General features: G+C 36.8%; 2 protein-coding genes across 3 annotated transcripts in view; one reads left to right on the top strand and one right to left on the bottom strand.

Annotated features, from left to right (window-relative positions):
• The window catches only part of LOC135712333 (cardioacceleratory peptide receptor-like), a 325,970-nt gene that overhangs the window by 288,206 nt on the left and 12,238 nt on the right, over window positions 1-25,526 (top strand). Inside the window, exon 4 of the mRNA XM_065235305.1 lies at window positions 24,636-24,771. Within this exon, the coding sequence (XP_065091377.1) occupies window positions 24,636-24,771 (136 nt within the window). The remainder of the gene's footprint in view (window positions 1-24,635; window positions 24,772-25,526) is intronic.
• LOC135712330 (carboxypeptidase N subunit 2-like) lies at window positions 8,084-23,175 on the bottom strand. Of its 2 annotated transcripts, none has more exons than XM_065235303.1 (2): window positions 23,102-23,175; window positions 8,084-10,304 (listed from the first exon to the last, which is right to left on the bottom strand). In XM_065235303.1, exons 1-2 carry the CDS (start codon window positions 23,116-23,118, stop codon window positions 8,210-8,212), a joined length of 2,112 nt encoding a protein of 703 aa, XP_065091375.1. In that variant the 5' UTR covers window positions 23,119-23,175; the 3' UTR covers window positions 8,084-8,209. The 2 variants fall into 2 exon arrangements, with proteins under 2 accessions (XP_065091375.1, XP_065091374.1); XM_065235302.1 differs by lacking the exon at window positions 23,102-23,175 and adding an exon at window positions 21,057-21,114.

Raw genomic sequence — 25,526 nt, 5'->3', positions numbered from 1 at the left:
TCCTGAAAGTTAAAGCAAAAGTGCTTGATAAAGCCTGGCATGTTATTTGACCTGTGAATTATTGTATTGTAATCGTCTAGAAAGTTACTTTGGAGCCTAAGATAATCCCTAAGTACCTAGCTCTTTCACATTTTTCTTCATTCTGATTGCCTAATGCAATTAAAATGTTTGATGGTGATCGTTTTCTGCTAAATGATATTGAGTTGCATTATTTTTTAATTCAGCTTTAATAGGCTTTTACATACATTTAGACCGTCGCGAATAAGAGACCGACGTTAAATAAAGGAAGAAGATATGATAGTTATTAGACAATTTTATTTTTGCTCGAATGTTGTTCTCCCGTTTGTATTGCGTAAAAAAGACGGCGGTAGAGTATGAGAGTACGAATACAAACAGACTGTCGCGCACGACAACGAAGCGCGTGTAATAAAAAACGTCAACTGTTTCAACTCCTGGTTTCCACTATGGGTAGCTAATAAATGTATTCACCTCTCCATACGTACTGCTAGATTTGATGAAGAGCAACAAATTTTTGAGTTATAGTTGAAAATGTAACAGCCCTTCTTGACAGTAAACTCGGCCTACGGGTACGAAATTTGGTCTCACGCATAGAAATTCAATGGTGCTGCACCTCGGCCTATCAAAAAGTTCTATCGGAGTGCTTCTTTAGTTTTCGAGAATAATGAATATAAACATTCACGTGTTTTTACTGACTGCGTTTGGTAGATTTTGAACAAAATGTCGTACCATACGTATAATTGTTTCGTTTATGGGGTAATCATAGATATATTTGATGTTTTCTGCTCGATAGGCCCATAATAGGTGATTAGGCCGAAGTAGTCCGCTCCCTTATAACGCTTTATTCGTATAATATACGAGTTCAACTTTGTACTATCCAGCCAACAAGTGCTCTTCTTGTCTCCTCTGTGTTGATGTTCCCAGACAGAAGTCGTGTAACAATGTGCAGACAGTATCGTAAATTGCTACAGTTTAAGTCAAATTCGCATATAAGAATGGCATGCATCGCATTATGTTTAAGTTAAATCGTATAGAATGCAAATTTCCGACCTATATGCGATGATTCATTTTTTCGTCGTCCTGTATCACAAATCAAATCGGATTACATCGTTTGACTTTTCAAAAGGAATTTGTTATTACAGATTAAATGGTATTTAATGTTAAATAAACCCGTTTAAAATTAAATATAAAATTTGCACGTATATGAACTGCACTTTTGTACGTATAAGCCATTTCTTTGCATTTTATACGATTTGTTTGTTTGTATGTATGTTTGTCTATCACGAAAATAACTTTGAATATACGTGCATTCTGGTTATCTAGGTTGTGTTGTTGGAGATGGCATGCTTTTTTACTTGGAATATTTTCGGTTCTACCAATACAAGCAAGCTTGTTAGCAGAGTTACTTCCACTCACTTGCTATAAAAAGACGTTTTTCGGAATTATGAAATAATGATATAGTATAATGCTAATTAGTACTTGTTAGTTACAAGAAGAGGTCATGAATTATATGTTTGACTCATAAAATCTGTCAATATTGCTTTCAGTGCGTCACAATCAGCGATTTTACGACTCGTGAGCGCTCACTCAGAGTGAACGCTCACTCAGAGTGAACGCTCACGAATCATAAGATTGCTGATTGTGACGCTCTGAAAGCGAAATTGAAAGGTTTTATGACTCAAATACATACTTTACACCCTCTTCCTGTTACTTAAAAGTAGGACATACCATTATAACATCTAATGATTGCATAATTTCGAAAAATATTTTTTTTATAGCAAGTGAGTAGAAGCAACCCTGCTTGTTAGTCGTCATGGAAATTGGCGTTGACGGCGACTCTGTAACTCTTTACTCCTATGATAAAATCCATAAGCAAACGTCACACTGTGCATGGAACATGGCGGACTTCGCACTGTTCTTTCACTCCACCGAAAAATCCCATGAGATCCCACCCAGACAACCAGAAAGCACGTATATTCAAAGTTGTTTTCGTGACATACAAACATATATACAAACAAACAATTCGTATAGAATGCAATGAAATGACTTATACCTTCAAAAGTGAAGGCCATATACGTGTATTTTTTAATTTAATTTTAAATGAGTTGATTTAACAGCATATACGATTTAATCTGTAGTAACAAATTCATTTTGAAAAGTCTTGCGATGTAATCCGATTTAATTTGTGATACAGTACTACGGAAAAATGAGTCATCGCATATAGGTCGGAAATTTGCATTCTGTACGATTTAACTAAAACTTAATGCGAGGTATGCCATTATTATATGCGATTTTGACTTAAACTGTAGTTATTCACAATACTGTCTGTACATTGTTATACGACTCCTGATTGTCTGGACAAGCACCGTTGCGGCAACGTTTATACACGAAGCCTAAGAGGAAGAGGAGACAACTGGCTTCTTACTCATTTATCTTTATCTCTATCTCTATCAATATCTATCTCTACCTCTATCAATATCTATCTCTATCTCTATCTCTATCTTACGCACTTCAAATCGGCCAATCACGAGCTGGTTCTCGTTTGACAGAAAAGTGGTTCGTTTCCGTCCCCGTATTGTCTCCCCTTCCTCTTAGAGCGGAACCTAATGACAGTTTTTACAGCATTTATCACTGGAGCAAAGATATAAGACAAAGTCTGCATTACTTTACGCACATATTGACAGATGCTTATGGGGTTTTGCCATGGGAGTAGTGTTTGGAAAAACTCAAAAACTCAAATCTCATGCATGAGGTAATGTGCCTTTGAGTTTTGCTTTACAAAATCCAACGTCGCAAAAATCCCCGATGAGTTTTCAGATTCAAAAATTGATTGCTTTATATTTTGGCGTTATTCATTGTTATTACTATTGTTTGCGCATCAGGGGTTGGAAAACTAACACAACATGCATAGGCATGATATCAATTGACGTTTGAGTGGTTTTTATGAGTTTTAAGCTGGAATGATTTCTCGGCGTTGTGAGTGTGAGTGCGTGAATATCCATGAGAATCTCCAGCGTGAATTTTGTTTGCCGCATTCGCACGCGAGTTTATTCTCGCATGGAGGCTCAATGAATAAGATTTGAAAATGATTTTCCGAACACTGAATGAGAGTAAAGAGTTCAAATAGTCTATAAAATGAAAACGCAATAGGTACCCGTGCAAAGTCCAACATCAAAATTACAGCAAATTGAAATCAAGTTTTAATATCAACATCAAACTGAAATCCTAATTTGATTTCAGTTTATGCAATTGGCAAATTTTGTTTTTATTTTGCTGTATATTTGCTCTTCAAAAATATGTTGTTGCGGGTTTGTTTTCATCGATTTTCATTGCCTTACCATAACATCAAATTGAATACTTATTTTGTTATCAACAGGAAAAATTGATAACAAATTGAGTTTTCAGTTTGCTCTCACTGATAGCAGAAATAGTTTTCAATGTGATGTCACAGGAAGATTGCTTTGCTCTCAATTTTGACTTTTAACCATTAAAACGACCAAAACGACACCCGAGCAAAGTCGGATATCAAAATACTATCAAAATGATATCTAATTTTGTTTTTGAAATCATGTTGACAACATATTTTGATATGCTATTTTTTTAAATTTCGGTTGAATTTATATTTTGATATTATTTGATATTTCTAAAAATATTATTTAAAACAAAATTGGATATTTTATTTAAAAAAAACGCATCCATACTTATCACTGAAATCTACATATATTTTTTTATTTTTTCTTCTCACTAGTCAATCAGGTTTCTTTATGAACATCACAAAGACAATTATGATTCTTACAGTGTTGTTTTAGAACATTTATTGATATTAATCTGCCTGTGAATTGAATTTACTATTTGATTGCGTCCAGGTCGTCTGTAATACTTATACTAATACATTGTCGAATATTGCAATTTAACTTTCGTAGACTTAGTCAGTTTCTTAGCTCATATATAAATATGTTATCATAAATTTTATTAGTTATCAGTTCTCTCCCAATAAAATAAATATCGTCATTGTCTGTTAAAATATGTTCGATGCGAAGGAATTTATCATTCATAATAATATAAGAGCCATCGTAGACTAATTTTTTACACAATTCGTGTGTCCTATTCATATATTGAATATAATTCCACTAGAATTTGTCATGAAAACGAAACTAAACTTAAAAACTTCACATTGTCTATTTCTATGCTATTGGATCTAATCAACTTCAATCGTTCGTCATATTTTAAGTTTTGTTATTTGTCTTTAATAACAAAAGCAATTCATTATATACTTTCTTGTAATGTGTACCACTGGATGATTATTTCCAGTTCTGTACTTTAATATGGCACCATTCGCACTTTATTGACAACATTATTTGATTTTGAATCTTGATATCAACCAAAAGATTTCAAAACATTCAGATTACTAAATTTGATATCATGATATCAAAATAATAACTAATTTAGTTTTTTATTTTTTTCCTACCAAAGTTATAATAACATATTGATTACTTATTTTGTTTATTATTGACAAAATTACTAACATCAAAACGCATAGATGGATTGGTTATCAAGAAAACATAATTTGTTATCTTTTTAATATCCTTCATATACCATTTAGATCTTATTTTTGTTATGATTACTGTTAATTCGACCACACGGTATGCAAAATATGTGATCACGAACGCTTATATCAAAATATCAAACTTAGTTTTCATTTTGTTTTCATTCTCTGCTCGGGCAGCAACCTGAGTAATCCTTATCAGTGAAATCACAACATCAAATTTAGATTTCAATTTGATCTCAGACTTTGTTCGGGTAGTGATACATGTCAAGCAGGAGACTGGCAACCTTATATCAATCCTATACGTTTGACAGTAGGCAACAACACGGGCTTTATTTAAATACGGCCCGCCTGACGTATATATGGTAGAAAGGGACGGAAAATCGTGTTATAAGCAGAAAGACAGATGACAGCATCAAAAACATGGCCGCCAGTCAGGCCCCTGTTTATGAACAATCGGTGCGTCGATTAAATTGTGTCGTGGCGGCGTGGCCCAAAAAGTGTCGGCGGCGTCGGCGTGGCGCGGCGGAGCACACCTCTAACTGGATGGAAATGAAATAAAAGTTTGGTATTATTTTTTTTTATTGATTTGTTTTCCACCGATCTTGTTTTCCGTGCTGAGCACCAATGCTACCGACGCCAGGAAGGCAGCTCCCACACCTGGACCATACATATCGACCCATCAACTCATGAACCGGGGACCAACAACGGCTTTACTTCCCTTCTGAAGGAAGGCGTGCTCAGGGATGTTATGCCTCAGAACATCCCGGTGGCGTCGACTGGGATTGAACCCAGGCCTGCTTGGGTGAGAGGTAATCACGCTTACCACTACACCACCGGCGCCGCTAAGTTTTGGTATTATGGAAGGCGGATATCCCTTTTCTGGATTATTTTTAGATGAATGTTACAAAAAGTTTAGATTTTTGGACTAATATAAGATTATTGGGCCACCATATGAATAAATAAGTGAACCACCCTAGTGGAGCATCAAGCTTTTAAATTATATACAAGAGGTTTAGAAATAGTTGTGAACATTTTTAGAAGCCATTTCATCAATGTTCCATGTGTCACGTCCCACTCACTACAAAATTCCAAAGTCTTTTTTCGAGGTAATGGGGTTTGCCATAATGAGCACCCTGTATTTAAGCCATAAATTTCTATTAAAATATTATTAAATTGAAAATAAATTAATTCAATATCGTCGCTGCAATTAATTTCTAGAGAATTATTGTATAAAACGCATTTAAACTTTACTAATAAACGCATAAAACGCATTTAATTTTTACTGCGCAGTATAAAAATCAGTTGATCCTAAATAGGGTTTTAAGAACTCAGAATACCGCGTCGTAGGTATTTATTTAGCTTAAACATGTTTTCAAAGCATTTGCAGACTGTTTGCATCATAATCCACATAATATGTATTTAATTTTATATCAAACCTGCCATTTGAAAATTGATACATAGGGTGGGGCATAGTGAGTAACCGTTGGATGGGTAGAGTGAGCAGAGAGAAAAAGTAACCTCACTAATTTAGCAGTCAGTGGTTTGTTTTTGTTTTGATGCGTAACGCAAGTGTCGGCAATATGGTCCGCAATTACAAGAAGACATCAGTTCTGCAAAAGTGGTCAAAGGACACCATGAAACGGGCAGTGGAAGCAGTAAACCGTGGGGACTCCAGAAAAAAAGCATATCGGATCATTTGCTGCTGTTTTTTCGAACGCTGAGGAAAACGAACTGGTGTCGCATATCCTAAAACTGGAAGTGTCCTGTTACGGAATAACTGTCCGAGACATCCGCAGCTTGGCTTTTCAGATGGCGGTTCGGAATCAAATACAGCACCCGTTCAACGTCGAGAGTCAACTGGCTGACAAAGACTGGCTCAGGGGTTTCCGGAAGAGGCATCCGGAACTATCGCTTCGAAGACCGGAAGCCACATCAGCTGCGCGTGTACAAGCGTTCAACAGGCATAATGTAGAGACTTTTTACAATGTTCTGGAGGAAATTACCGCGGCCGGGAAGTTTACGCCAAGCCGGATCTTTAACGTGGATGAAACCTCCGTTGTGACGGTAAGCTAGTGCATTCAGGTAGTTGTACACTCATGTTATTACATACTTTTTATAATTTTGCAGGTTCAAACAAAGAAATCTAAGGTACTGGCACTCCGTGGAAGGCGAAAAGTGGGCTGTGTTACGTCCGGCGAAAGGGGATTATTATCAACCGCATGCATGTGTATGTCGGCAGCTGGCTGGTTTCTATCTCCAATGATAATTTTCCCACGAGCACGTCTAACGGAAAGTCTTAAGCAGGGCGCACCTCCAGATACTGTGTTTCGATGCAACTCATCGGGTTGGATGACGATTGAAGACTTTAATTCTTGGTTGGATCATTTTCTTAACCATACGCGTCCGACAGCTGAAAATCCCGTGTTGCTATTACTAGACGGACACGCCGGAATCATCGACATCAAGGTTCAAAGTTTCCCCAGAGATGGTTCATCCTGTACCAAAGTCGACAACACGAACCATAACGCGTGGCAAAAAAAAAGCAGCAAATATTACAGCAAGTTCTCATCGGAAAGTGCTAAAGCAGCTGAAAGCTACAAAGGACATTGACCAACTTCAGAAAAAAACAAGAAACTGAACGTCAAAACTACTGCAGAAACAAAATGTAAGTGAGGTCGTATGAAAATACAAATATGATTTACTAACAAAAGCATAGAAACAAATTACTGACAAAACCTAATTGCCGACCAGACCCGATTGAGATTTTAGGCTCGTTTATACTTCACATCATGACTGATCACACCATGTTAAATTTGGCTGCTAAAACCTGCAAACTCAAAAGAAATATAAATTGAAAAAAAAAATGTGATTTTTTGCCTTTAAACCGGTTTATAATCCAAACAAAGCTATATATGTAGACTACCGTTGGATTGAGCAAAATTGTGTATTTTTAGAATATTTAAAACTTTGTAGAACACATCAACCCGTTTATTTGAGATTATAATACAAAAAATGACAAAAAAGCGATTTTAAGGTGCTCCTGTCAAGAATTCACTTAAATCTTGTAAAGATAAAGATATAGAAGTTTGGTGTCTTGAGCAAAGTTTCATAAAATTTGTTTTTCTACAACATTGCTCAAGACATGAAGCTATTATCTCGAACCAGTAAAAAAATAGTTTTTGCTAGTGTAATACTAGCTTAATAAATATTTAGGTAATTATTTCAAAAGACTCGGACCATTATTACGAGAAACTTCTTCCAAGACACCAAGTCTTTAAAACGACGATAAAGAGGGGAAAAAGGTATTGACCGTCTTTTTTTTCAGAATGGTCCCACTGTGCGGAGGCGTGATCAGAGATTGTATGCCTCAGAAAATCCCGGCGGTGCCGACTGCGATCTAACCCATGCCCTTTTGGAGTGAGAGGCAGTCATGGTTACCACTACACCACTGGCGCCGCCGAGCAAGCCCTGTTGTGACAATACATTGAAGACAAAATCTATTTATTTGGTTGTGATATCACCAGTGTTCTTTATTCAAACATAACTCAACTGTACACATAACTCTTACATATTCACCGCCAACGACTCGTGCTCTTATCATCGAGCAAATTGCGGAAATTGAACGGAAGTCGCCCACTACTTTCACATATCATCCACCATCGTGGCGAGGGTGTTGGATGTACCGTAGCGTTCTCCACGTTTCCTTCCAAACGGTAGCCGGTTCCGATAGATTGCCATTACAACTATCGCTATCAGAGCAATCAGAGCTATCAGTATCAGAACCATCATTATTTGGGTAGAACCGCTGCTGCCAGAGGCCGCCTCTGTTGTTGATGGTGCTTTTAATTCCATGGAGTTGTGACTTAAAAATGATGAACTTCTGGTTTGATCAATTTGTTTGGATAGCAAAATCAATTTTTCTGCAGTACTGGTAATTTTCTCTTCAAGTTTATCATTCTTGAACGACTGTTGATAATATTTGAACTCCATTTCTTCCTTAGTTTGCTTCAGTTTGGAGAGAGTAAGTTCGTTTATCTCCAGCATAATTTTCTTCAGATCGTTCGAGACGTAGGTCTCGTTGGTTGCATTCGCTAGTTGTGACATTTGTACATCCAGGATCGATTTTTTTACATCGATAATTTGATTCTCCAGCGAAAGAAGCTTTTTAGTTAGATCGTAGATTTCTCCTTCGATATTATCGGATTTGTTGGCAATGGCCGCTCTCTGTTCGTTGAACTTGCTAATATCGTCGATCGCATTCTGCATGATCTGTTTGATTTCCGTTGAATCGAAGATTGGAGCTGTACTATTTAAATATTTGTCCAAATGTTGAGCGGTAATGTTCCACGCATTCAGAGGATTCGTGCTATCAGTACAGTAGATCCCTTTAACATTGGTTTTATCTGCAATCAAATTCTCCGATTTAAAACCTCCGACTGCGATTGATTGCGTATTCAGGCTACGTATCATTCGGGTAAGGAAGGAACAGTTCCAATTGTTATCGGCAATGCTTATTTTACTCAACGAAGGGAAGATTTTGCGAAGTTCTTCATAATTAATCTCCTTGAGCCGATTTCCTTCGATGAACATTTCCTGTATTAAATGTGAAGAAGTGAAAATGTCCAAATCGATACGGTTCAAATTGTTGTAGGAGATATCCAGACGTTTGAGTAATGTCAGCTGGGAAAATGTTCCGTGCTGCAGATTGGTGATCTTTGTGTCTTCCAGATTTAAATCAGCTAGATTTTTTAGAGAAGCAAAACTTGACAATTTCAATGCACCTATTTTGTTGTGCGACAGATCAAGAACTTCTAGGGAGCTTATTTCATCAATACCGTCCATCGATGTAAGATTATTCCATGTTACGCTCAAAAGAGTCAACTTGAGTTCTTTAAAGTCATCGGCAGTGATTTCCGATATGCTGTTGTTATTCAGATACAATTTTTCCACGTTTGGACTCAGCTTCACTTTCTGCAATTTATTGCGGATTAGATTTACTCTTTTCACTTTTAAACCATTGAAGTCGAAACTGGTTAGACTGTTATTGCTCAGCCATAGATAGTCCATTTCATTCACGCCACTGAACAAATCTTTGTCCATGAACACTAACTGGTTACTTTGCAAGAACAACATCGTCAGAAGTGTATTGAATTGAAACAATCCGCTTTGTAGAGTTTGCAGTTCATTTTTGGCAGCATACAGTTTTCTCATATTCGGCAAATGCGAGAACACATCGTCATTCAGAGCTTTTAACTTATTGCCAGTCAGGAATAGCGTTGTTAGTACATTCAAATTGTTAAAGGCTTTTTCTTCAATTTTCGAGATATTGTTGTAGCTTAGGTCCAGTATGTTCAATTGACTTGCACCGGTGAAAACGTAGTTGTTTAATTCCGCCAGAATGTTTCCGGACAAGTTCAAAAACAGCAGCTCGGTTGCACGTTCGAAAGTGTACCGACTTACTATTTCTATCCCACAGTCGGCCACGTACAGCGTCCTAACAGAGGAATACGCTTCGAATATCTTTTTGGGAATTTCAATCAGAACCGAATTGATAAACTGGAAGTTGTAGCGAGAGTAGTAGCTTGCTCGGAAGGATACAACGTTTGATATATCGTCGATGTTTACATCATGGAAGGTACAATTCTGATTATTGTTGTAGTAGCCTGAGTTACCTTCGACACACTCTAGGACGAGTCCATGGGCTACCATTGATGAGATGATCACTAAGATGAGGATGCTGAAAAGTAAAAAAAAAGAAGGTTTTAAAGCCAATTCAAAACTGCTGCAGCTACCGGCTACCACACAGAAAAACAGATATCGTCGGTTCCGTGCAAAACTGTCACAACTCAAAATGTGTGCATTTTCACAATCAACGTTTGAAAATTAGCGTTATAAAAAACCTGTTGAATTTTTGTGAATTAAGATTCTTTTTATTGCATCTTTTCAGATCCATTTGAGTGAATCGAGTGTGTTTCATTCATTCTACAATATCCGATCATAAAATAAACAGTCCAACGAGTTTAACTACTTTTTATTTGAGGTGTGCCCCTTTGTCATGCAAAAATGGGTTTACTTTTTTGAGTTTGTGACCGTAATGCATGAAAAAAGTAACTCAAAAAGTACCTTCGATGCTATCTGATTTTTGGCTTTTTTGCAAAAAAGTAGCAAAGGTATTGTTGGTTGCGCTACTATAACGAGCCCGTAAAGCCCCACGCACCCCGCAATGTAGACGTAGATGACCGAATGCATCCAGACTCATCAGAGGTCGGATCAACTCAGGGGCAACTTGAAAACTCCAGTATATTGCGAGCAGCGTTGCCAGATATACCGATTTATCGGTATTTGTACCGATTTCTGAACTAGATACCGATATACAGATAAGGTTCCTCAGAATACCGATTTTTGAGATTTTATACCGATTTATACCGATTTTTTCTTAAATAATCAAAATTATTATTGACTGCCTGCGCTCGAATTTCGGGGAAAATTTTTGTGAGAGACTTATATCTTTTTGAATACCTCATATTTTTTTAGCCTTCAAAATTCTAAACAATCATCTCTAAAGATGCCTTATGCTTGATACTCTTTCGACTAATGTTTGCATTTCCTCACTGTTTTTGGCTACCCATCAATCGAGAAATAGTCAATGGCTCTTTCCAGTAATTCCAAGGGAATCGAGAAATATTTTTTAAACATTAGTTAACTTCCGGATGTTTTTATTCATTTTTAGATTTCCTGATGTTTCATCCAACTTTCCCCGGATTTTTTTTCCACCTTACCTAGGAAACTTCTTCAGCCTTCGCTCGAATGATTCTATTATCTTCTCCCGCCAGTTTTTTCAACTTTCCCGGAACTTCAAGGACCCAAGCGGCTTGTCATAAAGAAGTTGAAAATACTTTGTAATGACTAGCGCAAAGAATCGCTAATACTTTAATATACATCATTTAATACATTTATACAACCTAAAAAGCGGAAGACGTGGAGCTTATACAACTAAATACTGGTCTTATAACATGTTTTGGAAACATCATAAAAACCAGTAAAAAAAAAAACAATAAAAAACTTGAGCATGGGGAATTCGAACAGTGGTCCTTGGCGTGGTAAACTTGTTACTACCTAACTAGACCAACACCGCTTGATGAAAGGTTTGTTATAAGTATCTATCATGTTCTTGCCAATGGCATGAAAATTATTTTCTCGTTCAACACGCCTTCGATCCGTCATGAAAACGTTTTGTTAGTAGCAAAGCGTACATCTAATTGCCAGAATGGTATTTAAACGTATTTTCAACTCCTTATAAGACAACCTGCACATTTGCAGTTGTATTAATTTATGAGATGTCATAAAAAAGTATTTTCAACTTTCTTTATAACAAACCTCCGAATACCTCATAAGAAAATGTCAATCACTGCATGAAGAGACAGTCCGGCTCAATGGCACCGTCAATGTTTACGTCAATCTGGATTGATTTTTTATACGATAAGTTTTATAGTGGTATTAAAATAGTAAGATGCACGTTCAAATAACATTTAAAGATAAAAGCAAAAGAAAACTAAATGTTGAATCAAAGAAGTATGAAGAAAACATCTTTAAACCTCGTATATAACGTGGGATGTTTTCTGCATCTCTTATAATACATTTATACAACAAGCCGTTCTAATTCTTTTTCAAAAAGATGTTTTATGTGTTACTTGGGGATGCTATCAGATTTTTATTGCGGATCAACACTAGCTGCAGGAACATTTAAGAAGTTCTGAAACTTCAGAAAAGTCCTGACTTTTGTGTAAGTTTCGATAAATTAAAGACAGTTATATTAACTTCTGTTAAAATTCAAAAACCCGGCAACTTTAGAAAACTCCAGTGAACTCCAGTGAACTTAAGGGAACATCATAAATATTTTGGAATCTTCACAAGTCCAAAGAACTTCAGGGAAATTTAATGGTTTTCACGAATTTTAGTGAAGCTCAGAGAACATCAGGGCAGATCGATTAATTTCAATGAAATTGCTGAAATTATAAAGGAGTTCCGAGCAACTCCTGAGGGGCTCATGCAAATTTAAGAAACGTAAGGGAAGTTACATGAACATTAGAATATTGAAAGAACATTTTATAGAAGAAGTTCTATGTTTTTAATGGCTGTCGATAACTTTTAAAAATAAAAATAAATAAATAAATCAGGAAGGTCAGTGAACTTAAATGCTGATGTTACAATAAATTCAAGAAAATTTCGTAATCTTCAAGAAAGTCCAAAGACCTTCAAAGATGGTTAGAGATATTCTGGTAGTCTCATTATAATCAGGGAAGGTCCGAGCGCTTCGAGGATGACCAGAGAACTCCAAAACAGCCCCTAATATCAGGAAAATTAAAAGAACTTTTAAGGAATTTCGAGGAATTATGGAATCCTCCTAAGTGCATTTCAGGAATGTTCCGAAAACATCAGGGATTTCCCTGGAGTCTTCAACTATGTTTTACGAATATCAGGAATTTTTTCTGGATCATTAGAACATCCCCCAGGAATCTCTTTCTTCCGGAATGATGTCCTTGTTTCTTTCGACTGTTTCAACTGGTATCCGACTTTCTTCAGATGTTTCTTCCAATCTACCTTAGGAAGTTTCTACTAGCGTCTCCAGGAAGTTTCTTTCGTCTTCTCCAGGAAGTCCAGAAATTTCTTTCGTCTTCTTCTGGAAGTTTGACCATAAACCAAAGGTTTTTTTGTTCGACTTCTATTCGAAGGTTTTTCCGAGCTTCTTCTGGCTTTCCCTGGAAATGGCTACTTCTGGAAATTTACTTCTGGTTTCCAAAAGTTTTCTGGTTTCCTTTGGATGTTCCGATTTTTTTTCGATAGTTTATATACATTTTTGCCACATGTTTCTCAATACGCCGCTCGGAAGTTTCTCGGATGTTTTTCCAGCTTTTCTCAAACTTCATCCAGGAGAACTTCTTTCGTCTTTCTCTGGATGTTTTTGCAGCTCCATTAAGTAGCTAATTTTAATATTCCCGGCAAAAATATAAAATTAAATAAGGAGTTAAAACCGATGAATACCGATTTTTTAATATCTTTGATACCGATAAACTTAAAAACAATCTGGCATTGCTGATTGCCAGTGTACCGCGACAATTTGGTGCTGTTGGTTTTGTCAAACTCACAAGTTTCAGAAGGGGTATCTGAATAGGGCGAAATGATGTACAATAAATAATATCCAAGCATAAAATTTATTGCATTACGCGCGCCAACCAAACCGGAACGCGCGTCCGACATCAAAATTAACATAAGTGACACAGAAAATCCAGTGATGCCAGCGAGAAATGTCATTTTGATTTACAGTCTTATGCACAATTCATTATCAGTTTACATTTTACACACAGTTCCTATAGAGGGAAATTGGAAATGGGAATGGGCAATTACAGTTTACATTTTTACATTGATGCATTTTCGCAAAATTCAAATGCAGTTTTTTTCGACGCATCACTTCATATTGCAAAAAGATCACGTCATGTTGTGTAAAATAGCAAAAATAATAGAATTACGCGACCTTTTTGCAATCTGATATGATGCGTCGAAAAAAAAACTGCATTTGAATTTTTCGAGTGCTTTTTCAAAAAGGCGAAAAAAAACGGCGCCGGTGGTGTAGTGGTAAGCGTGATTACCTCTCACCTCAGCAGGCCTGGGTTCAATCCCAGTCGGCGCCGCCGGGATGTTCTGAGGCATAACATCTGTGATCACGCCTTCCTTCAGATGGGAAGTAAAGCCGTTGGTCCCCGGTTCATGAGTTTGATGGGTCGATAGGTAGGGTCCAGGTGTAGGAGTTGCCTTCCTGGCACGTCGGTAGCATTGGTGCTCAGCACGGAAAACAAGATCGACCGAAAAAACAAACCAAAGGAAAAAAAAAAGGCGAAAAACACGAAAATGGTTTATTAATTGTAAAATATGTAACGCATACTATATAAAAACTATATACCATATCAACGAGAATACCCTTAGCTACAATATAGAACCAATGTTTTTTATTTGGAAAAAGCACAGCGAGTAAGTTTATTCTTTATATTATACTATCAAAGTTACCCGAATTATCAAAGATACCCCGTTTTACGGTACTAACTTAAAAGAGTACGGTGGTGAACTTTGTGCGGCTTACGAAGGCCTCAAATGCATTTTTGCTTAATATGTAATATATCATGTAATTTGAATAATTTTAAATTTCAGCAATTTACCATATTCACACCGTAAGAGAAACACGGAAAAGTAACCTTTTTTTTACGGACCCAGGACAAGCCTATGCTGATAACTATGCTCAAAGCAATAATCTGAAAGATAATCAAATTCTAGAGCGAAAAATAACTGAAGAAACTAAAGTATTTTTCCCCGTAACGTGGGTAGATCACTTTTTCGTGGTACGTTACGGGATGTAAGATCTATTACTGATTCCTAGCCCTGACTATTTCAAACTAGGGAACAGGATTTTTCAGTAATCAAAGGAATACATCTTAGTCCTTGTTACTTTGTATGCCTTGTTGATAGTGACAAGACTCGGCTTTGTCCACCGAGGATGATCTTGAAACAAGGAAAAAATTAGGTAGTTAGTCTTCATCTATGTGATTCCTAATCTTCTATTCGTTGTTCCCTAGTTTGAAGTGATTAAGACTAGGGTTCTGATGCATGGTCATTACTGGTGTCATTCCTTAATTTTGTTGCTAAGGAATCAAATTTTGACTGACAAAGGGGCGCGCCTTTGGAGGTTGTTTCAACACTCCGAAGGGTATAAATAGCGGGACCTTTCAATTAGAGTCGGATTCTTGCGATAAATGCGAAAATGAATACTACATCATTTCTCAATAGTGATGGAGTAATACGACATGCACTAAACTAAGGACACGGGATATATTATAATAGATTAAATTACTGGTGTTAGGTCCCGACCAGAGAAAAAAAAAAAGTATTTTTATTGCCATTGGATGATATAAGCAGATGAAACTTGGTTCAATTTGTATGGATTTATTTCATTTCACCATGAAAATAATAAATTAGCTCTTTTCATATGGCATTCTTGTATGTTGTTTGACATCCATACATGGTGAAACAAAAAGTTGGTTTTCCATAGATAAATACCGTTGCGGCGGTGAAGGACAATCCCTTTGTTTAAGTCGTGTGGCGACATCTACTATTTGCAAGTGGGTACGTGACACTAAGGTTATCTGTCACCTTGCCGGGGACTTGGGTCGGATAGATAAACCAGCGTTGCCAGATTTCTTTAAAGCTTGTCGGTATCAAAGGTATTAAAAAATCGGTATTTATCGGTATTTACTATTTATTTAATTTTATATTTTTGCCGTTTTTAAAAGCGAAAATTTTAACTATGGTGATGACTGGAATTTTAGGGAATTGCTTTCTCAGTCTTATCGTCTTAATTTTTTTTATTTCAATTTTTAAAATTTTCGTTGTATTCAAGTGGTGATCAAAATTGTGACCAAGCAGTTATTTTTCCATTAAATATCATTAAATGAAACCAAAATATGGAAAATGAGCCAACGACTAAACTACTGACAATAACGACAAATACAATATTTTCTCTTGAAAAAAGCCACAACCCATGGCTGAAGCGTCGGGCATATTACATCGTAGTCGTTGCAGTGTTTTAAGACTGGGAAAGCCGTCAATCCAAGCAAAATTTTAGCTTTTGAACTATGATCGGAAAATTCCGGAAGAAAACTCCGGGGAATGTTTGAATTAGCTTCTGAATGGAGCTGAAAAAACATTCAGAGAAAGACGAAAGAAGCTCTACTGGATGAAGTTCGAGAAAAGCTGGAAAAACATCCGGGAAACTTCCCAGGCACGAATTGAGAAACTTGTGGCGAAAATTTAAATAAACTATCGGATGTCACATCCAAAGTAGCCATTTCTAGGGAAAGCCAGAAGAAGCTCGGAAAAATCTTACAATAGAAGTCGAACAAAAAACGTTTGGCTTATGGTGAAACTTCCAGAAGATGACGAAAAAAATTTCTGGGAGAATTTATTGAACTTCCTGGAGAAGACGAAAGAAACTTCCTGGAGACGCTAGCATAAACATTCTTAGGTAGTTTGGAAGAAACATCTGAAGAAAGTCGGAAGCCAGAGCGCTTACGGAACAATCGAAAGAAACAAGGACATAATTCCGGAAGAAAGAGATTCCTGGGGGGATATAATGATCCAGAAAATTTTCTTGATATTCATAAAACATCCCTGAAGACTCCGCAATTTCCCTGAAGTTTTCGGAACATTCCTGAAATGCACTTATGAACATAATTCCTCAAAATTCCTAGAATTTCGGGGCTCGAAGTCTTGGAGTTCTCTGGTCATCCTCGAAGCGCTCGGAACTTCCCTGATTATAATAAGACTACCGGAATATCTCTAATCATCTTTGAAGGTCTCTGGACTTTCTTGAAGATTGCGAAATCTCTTAAGTGCTCTCACAATTTTCTTGAATTTATTGCAACATCAGCATTAAAGTTCTCTGATCTTCCAGATTTTTTTAATTTTTAAAATTTATCGACGTTGCCATTCAAAAGCATAGAACTTCCCATGAAATGTTCTCACAATATTTTAATGTTCATGTAACTTCCCTTACGCCCCTCAGGACATTACTGAAGTTTTCGGAAATTGCTTGAGTTTTTCGGAACTGCTTTATAATTTCAGCATTTTCATTGAAATTAATTGATCTGTCCTGATGTTCTCTGAGCTTCACTAAAGTTCCTGAAAACCATCAAATTTCCCTGAAGTTCTTTGGACTTGTGAAGTTTCCAAAATATTTATGATGTTTCCTTAAGTTCACTGGAGATCGCTGGACTTTTCTGAAATTTCTAGATTTTCGAATTTTAACAGAAGTTAATGAAACTGTCTTTAATTTATCGAAACTTACACGAAATTCTGGACTTTTCTGAAGTTTCAGAACTTCTTAAATGTTCCTGCAGCAAGTGTGGATCCGCAATAAAAATCTAATAGCATCCTTGAAGTTCCGGGAAAGTTGAAAAAACTAGCGGGAGAAGATGAAAGAATCATTCGAGTGAAGGCTGAAGAAGCTTCTAAGGTAAGGTGTAAGAAAATTCCTGGGAAATTTGGATGAAACTTCAGGTAGTTATATAATGTTTAAAAATATTTCTAGATTCCCTAGGAAGTACCGGAAAGAGCCATCGACTATTTCTCGATTCATTAGTAGTCAAAAACGGTGACAAAATGCAAACATTAGTCGAAAGAGTATCAAGCATAAGGCATCTTTAAAGATGATTGTTTAGAATTTTTAAGGTTAAAAAAATATGAGATAGGTGAATCGGATGTCGGCCTAAGTGCCCCTAATTTGGGCCAATACATAAATTCAGCAAATCGATTAAATTTTAAATAGCGACCAAAAATATCCATTAGTACCGTCTTAAGACGCGTTCATCTAGATAACATTGATAAATAGCAGATTTTTAGCGATGGACCCAATCTTAGATCCATAGGCCAACATTAGAGCCATTTCCCCTATTAAAAAACAAACAAGTCTCCGATACAAATTTTCTCCGAAATTCGAGCGCGGGCAGGCAATAATAATTTTCATTATTGAAAAAAAAAATCGGTATATATCGGTAGAAAATCTCAAAATTCGGTATTCTTAGGAACCTTATCTGTTTATCGGTATCTAATTCGGAAATCGGTATAAATACCAATAAATCGGTATATCTGGGAACGCTGCGATAAACATCTATTGTTAGGAGTTTTTCTATTCACCTCGGCCTAAAAACAACAACATCTTGCTAGACAAAGCGATAATTGATTCGACTAATCGTTAAATTTAATCAGGTATTTGTTGAGTAAAGTTTAATCGTAACTATAAATTGTGTTGTGAATTCTAACCCTAAAACTGCGATTATTGCTAAACGATTAGATGTGATTATCCATAGATACATTTGTTGAAGTTAAAAAACTAGCTTAGTGTACTAAAAAGGTGAGAAGATATGAATTGAGTGTCTAATATAGAGCTAATTTGTGAATTTTAAATCAAGCAAACAGTTTACGGATTGATAATATTGCGCATTTTGCACCTTCTTAGACAACTGTGCAGAAAATTTCTGCACAGTGAATATTTTCGCACACCCAGCGTACACCTATCTCTTACTCACACAAATGTAGCCTAGCTATGTCAAAGAGAAAGATCGGGCAATGCTACCTTTGTGTGAGTAAGAGATAGGTGTACGCTGGGTGTGCGAAAATATTCACTGTGCAGAAATTTTCTGCACAGTTGTCTTAGAAGGTGCAAATTGCGCAATAACTGTCAGATAAATCTTTGAGAACGAGATAAATACAAATAAAATGTTTGCATAACACTGTCTGACATAAGGATTAAGTAGTATTAGTGAGTGCGCAAGCATAACTGTCACTGAAATCTTCTCGCAGAAGTCTAAAAATTCGTGCAATGCATAATAACAGACATGAAAAATTAAATTCTCTGTATCTGTACAGTAGAGGCCCTAGTAGAGGTGAGGAATTAATATTATTATACATTATTGATTAACTTACTTAAACTTATTAGTAGACGAATATTGAGGGCACGTCACGTCTTTGACAAACATGAACATAACAACACAGTTGAGTGGTAGTGAACACTATTGTAATAATTCTACACCTATCTTAATTCAGTTAATAAACATCTGAATTCTCATAGTTTCAAATATACGATAGATAAGGAAATGAAAGTATAGAGTTGATAGTTCCGTAAGAGTACGGCAGTGTGAAACTTGCATATAGAGAGTAGAAAGCGAACAAGGACAACTTTGAGGAAGGTACGCATCGGGATAATATTTAGATTGATTAGAAAAAGAAAATTTGATAACCTACTTAACTACGAATATGACCTAACCTAACGTGCTTAATAACGTGTTGAGCTGATCTCAGACAGGTGTATCTGTACCTTTCCAGGATAAATACTCTCCGTTCTTCTAAAGTGTGAATTCTAGCCAGGAGGTGAATCTCAGAATTTCGAGTCCACGAGCAATTTTGTCAGCAATTTAATTTAGGGACGTTCGCCTCTAGGTGGAGATCGGAAATTCTTATATCGAAAGGACGATTAAGTACCATCCTCAGCACTCTATTCTGAGCGACCTGGATTTTGTTCCTGTGAGTCTGTGCACATGATTCCCACACCGGAGCTGCGTAGAGGATCGCAGGTGCTATGATTTGTTTGTAGACAGCCAGTTTGTTCACCCTTGAGAGGCGGGATCTGCGGCAAATCAGCGGATACAGACACCTAACCAAGGCAGAACACTACAGTTTTCTACATGGGAACAGAAGAGAAGCTTTTCATCGATCATCCCGAGATAGGTTACTCCGGCAGACCACTCAACCCTTGTGCCATCCATGATTACATTACAAGAGGGAGCCGGTTCTAGTTTGGGTGATTGCCAATGGAGGAACATGATCGCTTGAGTTTTGGAGGCATGAATTTTGATTTTCCACGTGGTGGCATGATCAGCAAAGGTGTTAAGGCATCGTTAAAGTATGTTCGTTATTTCGCGAGGAATCCTTGCCAAGCCACACCATCTTGCGTAATTACCTGTGAACAGTAAAAACACCAATCTCCAAAGGGAGGGATGTCGGAAGTGTAAACGCTGTAAAGCAAGGGGCCCAGGAGACTGCCTTGCGGGACACCTGCTGGGATGGAAAACGTGTCTGAAAGACAACCATTCCACGATACCTTAAACAACCTGTGCTGGAGGTAACTACGGTTGATTTTAACCAAATGTAATGGAAAGTTGACGTTAAAAGCTTGTACACAAGTCCATCATGCCAAGCATTGTCAAACGCCTTTTCAACGTCTAGCAAAGCCATGGCTGTAGACATGGATACAGCTTTGTTACTTCGGATGTTATTCATCACCCGTACTAGCTGAAAGGAGGCTGATTGGTCTGTAGCTTGAAGGCAATGTTGGATCCTTACCGGATTTGTGGATTGGTACGATTTTTGTTACTTTCCAGATGCTTGGAAAGTAGTGCAGTTCCAAGCATCTGTTGAAGATAGCGGTTAGAAAAGACTGCACTTTCATGCTGAGTCTCTTCAAGATCAAGTTGAATATCCCGTCAAACCCGGGAGCCTTCATGTTCTTGGTGCATTTCAGCGCTGAGCAAATTTGTTGTACTGTATTCATATCCGCCGGAGGCACGACACAAGGGGAGGCATCTAGGTTTTGAACGCATTGCGCAACCTGATCATCGAGCGGACTTTGAATGGTCGAGCCAAGCAAATGCGATGAAGCGACATGCTTACCGATCGCATTTGCTTTCTCCTGTGGGGTGAATAAAAGCCGATCGTCATCATTATCGACTCTGGGAGGTGGAACGGGTTTGGGATGAGTTTTCAGGACCTTGGCGCGGTCGTCCAGATTCTGGACAACACACCCGAAACTTTCACGGAGTGAGTCCATTCTGTTCAGTTTTCAACCAAATCAGTAATTGGGTGTGGGAACCAATGGCAACAAACTTACCCCTCACAGAAACTTGTCGAACACATGCCTCGTCAGCCACGGAGTCCTTCCAACGCCCGGTGGATGTCATCTACGGTGTCGATGTTGCTGTCCACCATTCGTCCGTACTGCACCCAGTTGACATGGTGGTAGTCTTTACGCAGGCAGCTTCTAGCAGGAACCACGTTGACACCGACTTCAGTCACCACCGGCTGGTGGTCGGAGCTGAGATCGTTGTTGAATCATTGTTCATAGACAAATCAAACATAACATTCTTTCTTCATTTAAAACCAAAGTTTTGGAAACTTTGGGAGATTCTGCCGAAACCAAATTTAGACAGCATACTTTTAAAGTTATATAAGGATTTTGTCAAGGAAGACCTTCAGAAACCTACCGGTCATAGGTCTAAATACTTAATTATTGGTGATGCAAACACCGCTCATGGAGAAATGCTCAAAGCATTTTCAATGGTAATACTCTGTATGATGATTGTTCTGCAGGTTATTACATTATTCAATGTCCAAATAGCCCAACATGCTTTTATTCAGCAAGAAATTCCTCAACTATTGATTTGGTCTTAACTGATTCATGTTAATTTTGTAGCCAATTGAAATTGAAATTGAAATAACCCAAGAAATGATTTCTAATCCCAACAGCTCTACTCTCAATTACAATAGAACTTATTGGGAGAAATATCGAACATTTATGGAATATTAGCTTTGATCCAAACATTCATTTGCAAACCAAAGATGAAATTAATAATGTCCTTGAATCTCTGACTACTTCTAAAGTTGAAGCAAGAGCTGCCCCAGTACCAAAATGCAAGGTTAAATTCGATTCAATTATAATAGGAAGATCTTCAGCTCTTGATCCGTCTGAAAAATGTTCATAAGCGGCAATATCATGGACATTCCACTACTGGCGCCATGGACATTCCACTACTCATCAACTCTTAAGAGTTACCAATTTAATTCGTGCAAACTAATCTGAAGGCTGCCCAACTGGAGTTGCTATTCTAGACATAAAAAAGGTATTTGATAGTGTGGGAAAGTCTGATTGTAAAATTGAAAATGTTTAATTTTCCACGCTATATTATGAAATTATTTCAAAATTATTTGACTGGCAGAACTCTGCAGGTAACGTATCAAAATTCCAAATCTGCACGACTACCTGTTAGAACAGGAGTTCCCCAGGGTAGCATTCTTGGGCCTATATTGTATAACATTTTCACTTCGGACCTCCCTGATTTGCCTCAGCGTTGCTACAAATCCAAAACTCGTTATGCCTTATTTTCGTCTCTGAATCTTGGCCAGTATTCGGTAAATCATTCTCAAATCTCATTCACCGAACCTACCTGCAAGAATAAATTCCCGTGCGAATCTGTCAAACAAATATCACGTTTGAGATTCTCATGTATTTTCACTCAGTCATACTCAGTGTGCCAAAAAACCATTCCTGCTTAAAACTCATAAAAATCGCTCAATCGTCAATGAGTAGCATACTCATGCATGTTTTGTTAGTTTTCCATCCATTGATGCAAAAACACCACCAACAACAATGAACAACTCCAACATATAATGCAATACATTTTTTAACCTTTCATTGTCAATTTTCCCTTCTATCTCCAACAAGAAGTGGTCAGTACTTGAAACAGTCATGCAGACAACTAGGTTCCAAGAATCGTTGAATGTAGCTCTTTTTACATTTCATATTTCTGGAGTAACTCTTTTTGCTATTGAAACTCTGTTCATGATTGTCAATAACTTATTTTGATATTATTCAATTACCAGTCCATAGGTTTTCTTATGTTATTTTTGATACTTCACCTCTTATATCGATCAAACCAATAACAAAAAGAGTTCTCCAGATTTCTTATTTTTAATGTCAAACTTATCTATTGTTATTGTTTTTCTTCTACTCGGGCTTGAACAGAAGATGTTGTATTTCTAGTAATCTCTTTTTCCCTTAATTTCATTCAAATATGAAGAATAGCATTTCCAACTGGTAGTTTTAGATTTACCATGTATTACCATTGTTATAGAATTTATTAAAGAAAAAGTACATACCTTGTAGCCGATTCCATCGTTTCAGCGAATACGGTTTAACACGCTTTCTTATGTTATTTAAATATGCTTCTCACAGTACATCAAGACCGAAACTGATTATATCGGAGAACTGCACTTCCTTCTTATCGTCTGTTTTTAATGACTTACTTAACTTAATGGCGAAACCTAAACAAAATCCAAAATTTTGGTCAATAACATACTAATTGTTTGGAATAAATATAATCAATCATGTTCCGCTCCACAATCGATGAACAACTATACATTAATCACTGAGAAAAGCTATGAAAATAAGCCATTTTCAAACATTCATCCAGGTTGCCTTATCAAAGAGCATGAATTAATTTGCTTACGACTGTTTCCCTTGTATGTGCTGCCTTCACTATGTATTTATGACGCCTGACCACTGCGCATAGCCCATGCTAACTAGGGCGGTCCAAATGGAAACAATATGTTGAAACAGCTCCCTATTCTAATGGATTACTACATTCCTACTTAGTTTTAAGCCTGCTCTTAACTCAGTGTTCAGTGAGCACTTGCACAGTTCATGACAACTTTTAAAGTCTTCCATGGTCTTGCATGGCACTGTGTCGTAGTGCACCAATGGTTTTTAATCTGGTCAATTAATTTTTCTATTCAATATTACATCCACTTTGTAACATAATGATTTTGTTTGATGAACATGAATGATACTTAAGGTTCGTCATAAAATATACGTGGCATCGAGAGCATATTAAGCCCTAATTGACTTAAAAAAAATCCATGTCTACGACAAAGTGTCTAGATATTCTGAAAGATTTGCTGAGGACCGGCTATATGAACACCTTCTTGTTCAGAATTCATCTTGTTTTCTTCAATATCAACATTTATGAAACTTTTGAGAATACCAATGCAAAATAAATTATGATCCATGTTGAATTTAGCTTCTAGTAATCTTCTTCATGATTGCAGCAGCTCCCATAGTTGGCATAAATATCTTCTTTTTTTTGAGTCAGCAGTCAGCGGTCTTATCTGAAAGCAATATTTTAAGAACAATATTTGTTATTTGAGCTTGCCTAAGGTTGACTCTTGTTGGTATTGTTTACTTATGCTATGCTAACAGAACATCACCTCACATATTCGTTTATGTTTAATCGACGTTTCTGCTGTATGTTAGTCTCCACAATTTCTAGGGAATAAGTTTTGTTCAGTTATGCACCTTTCTCATATTATCAAATTGAGCATCATAACAAAGCATGCACATGCACCTTTGATTTACATAGATTGCATGGATTCCGAACTTTGGGTTTCAAAGTAATTACCGCTCAGTTTACAAAATCTCTCAATGGTAGGCTTTGAAAATTATTATAAAAATATTGCGATATGTGCATGCATACGTTTCGAGAGAAACGTAAAATGCCAGAAATAAGAACAAAGCATATAAGATTTGGGTATCGCGAATTGCGATGCTGTAAACGTCAACAAAGAATTGCCCCAGCGAATGAATAATGTCGATTTCTTATCGAATTTTTTTTTCTCTTTCTCATTTCCGTTTCAGACTGAACAATTTGCAGTATTATGGATTCTATTTGTAGTGATTGTGCTAGGGAATGTGGCTGTGCTGGTGACGTTGTATTTGAACAAGAACCGGAAATCTAGGATGAATTTCTTCATAAAACAACTGGCAATCGCAGGTGAGTGACGCATACTTTAAGAAATGATACCGAAGCGTCAATGTTTGATTTGATCTGATGCAATATTAGTTTATCATTTATTTATCCTTTAAAGCGTGATGATTGCTCCAAATTTCTGTAATATTTTATAAACTTCATGGCAGAGGTTACATAAATCAGTGAGTTAGTATTTCAGGGCTCCACACACCACTTTTTTCAGAAATTCCTGCGCAAAGTCAGTGATTAATTACACTCCGTTTTACGGTACGCTTTGAGATGTGGTTAAATTATAAGTCATTTTTTAACTCTTCAAGCAATAAATTTCGCTAGATTTGTAATGATTTGGTGATTTTGATGTTTTGCAGGTGAGGATATTAGTGACCTTTTTTGTGGTTCAATGGTACACGTCACATGGTACGATTGTTAATTTTTTCTTATTTCAAATTTTTGTCGAGTCAGTTAAGTTTAGTTAGCAAGTTACAACTGATTGTTTGTTTTTTGTTAATTACTTTATTTGTACAGGCTCAATCGAATAAACTTTACAGAGCCAAGTTATCATTTTCTTTATACATTATAAATGTCTTAAATCTAAAATTAAAGGATTTAACCGATTACTCTCGGTCTTCTCGAGGTCAGTGGATGACAATTGTTCGGAAAGGAGAGAGAAAAGGAGATTTGGATTATGATTTTGATTTATGATTAAAAAAATTCACTATTTCTAAAACATATACTTAATCCTATCGACGTTATATCAACTCTGTAATTATACAATTATT

The sequence above is a fragment of the Ochlerotatus camptorhynchus genome, unplaced genomic scaffold, assembly GCF_037179485.1.
Source record: "Ochlerotatus camptorhynchus isolate MF236.1 unplaced genomic scaffold, CSIRO-AGI_Acam_v1.1 ptg000471l, whole genome shotgun sequence".
Taxonomy (NCBI): domain Eukaryota; kingdom Metazoa; phylum Arthropoda; class Insecta; order Diptera; family Culicidae; genus Ochlerotatus; species Ochlerotatus camptorhynchus.
This window is presented reverse-complemented; position numbering and strand designations above follow the sequence as displayed.

Coding starts and splice junctions, on each gene's coding strand:
- LOC135712330 (XM_065235302.1), bottom strand. CDS start 21,082: ATGTGTTCGACAAGTTTCTGTGAGGG. Junction 10,305..21,056: donor TCGACAAGTTTCTGTGAGGG/GTAAGTTTGTTG, acceptor TTTACTTTTCAG/CATCCTCATCTTAGTGATCA.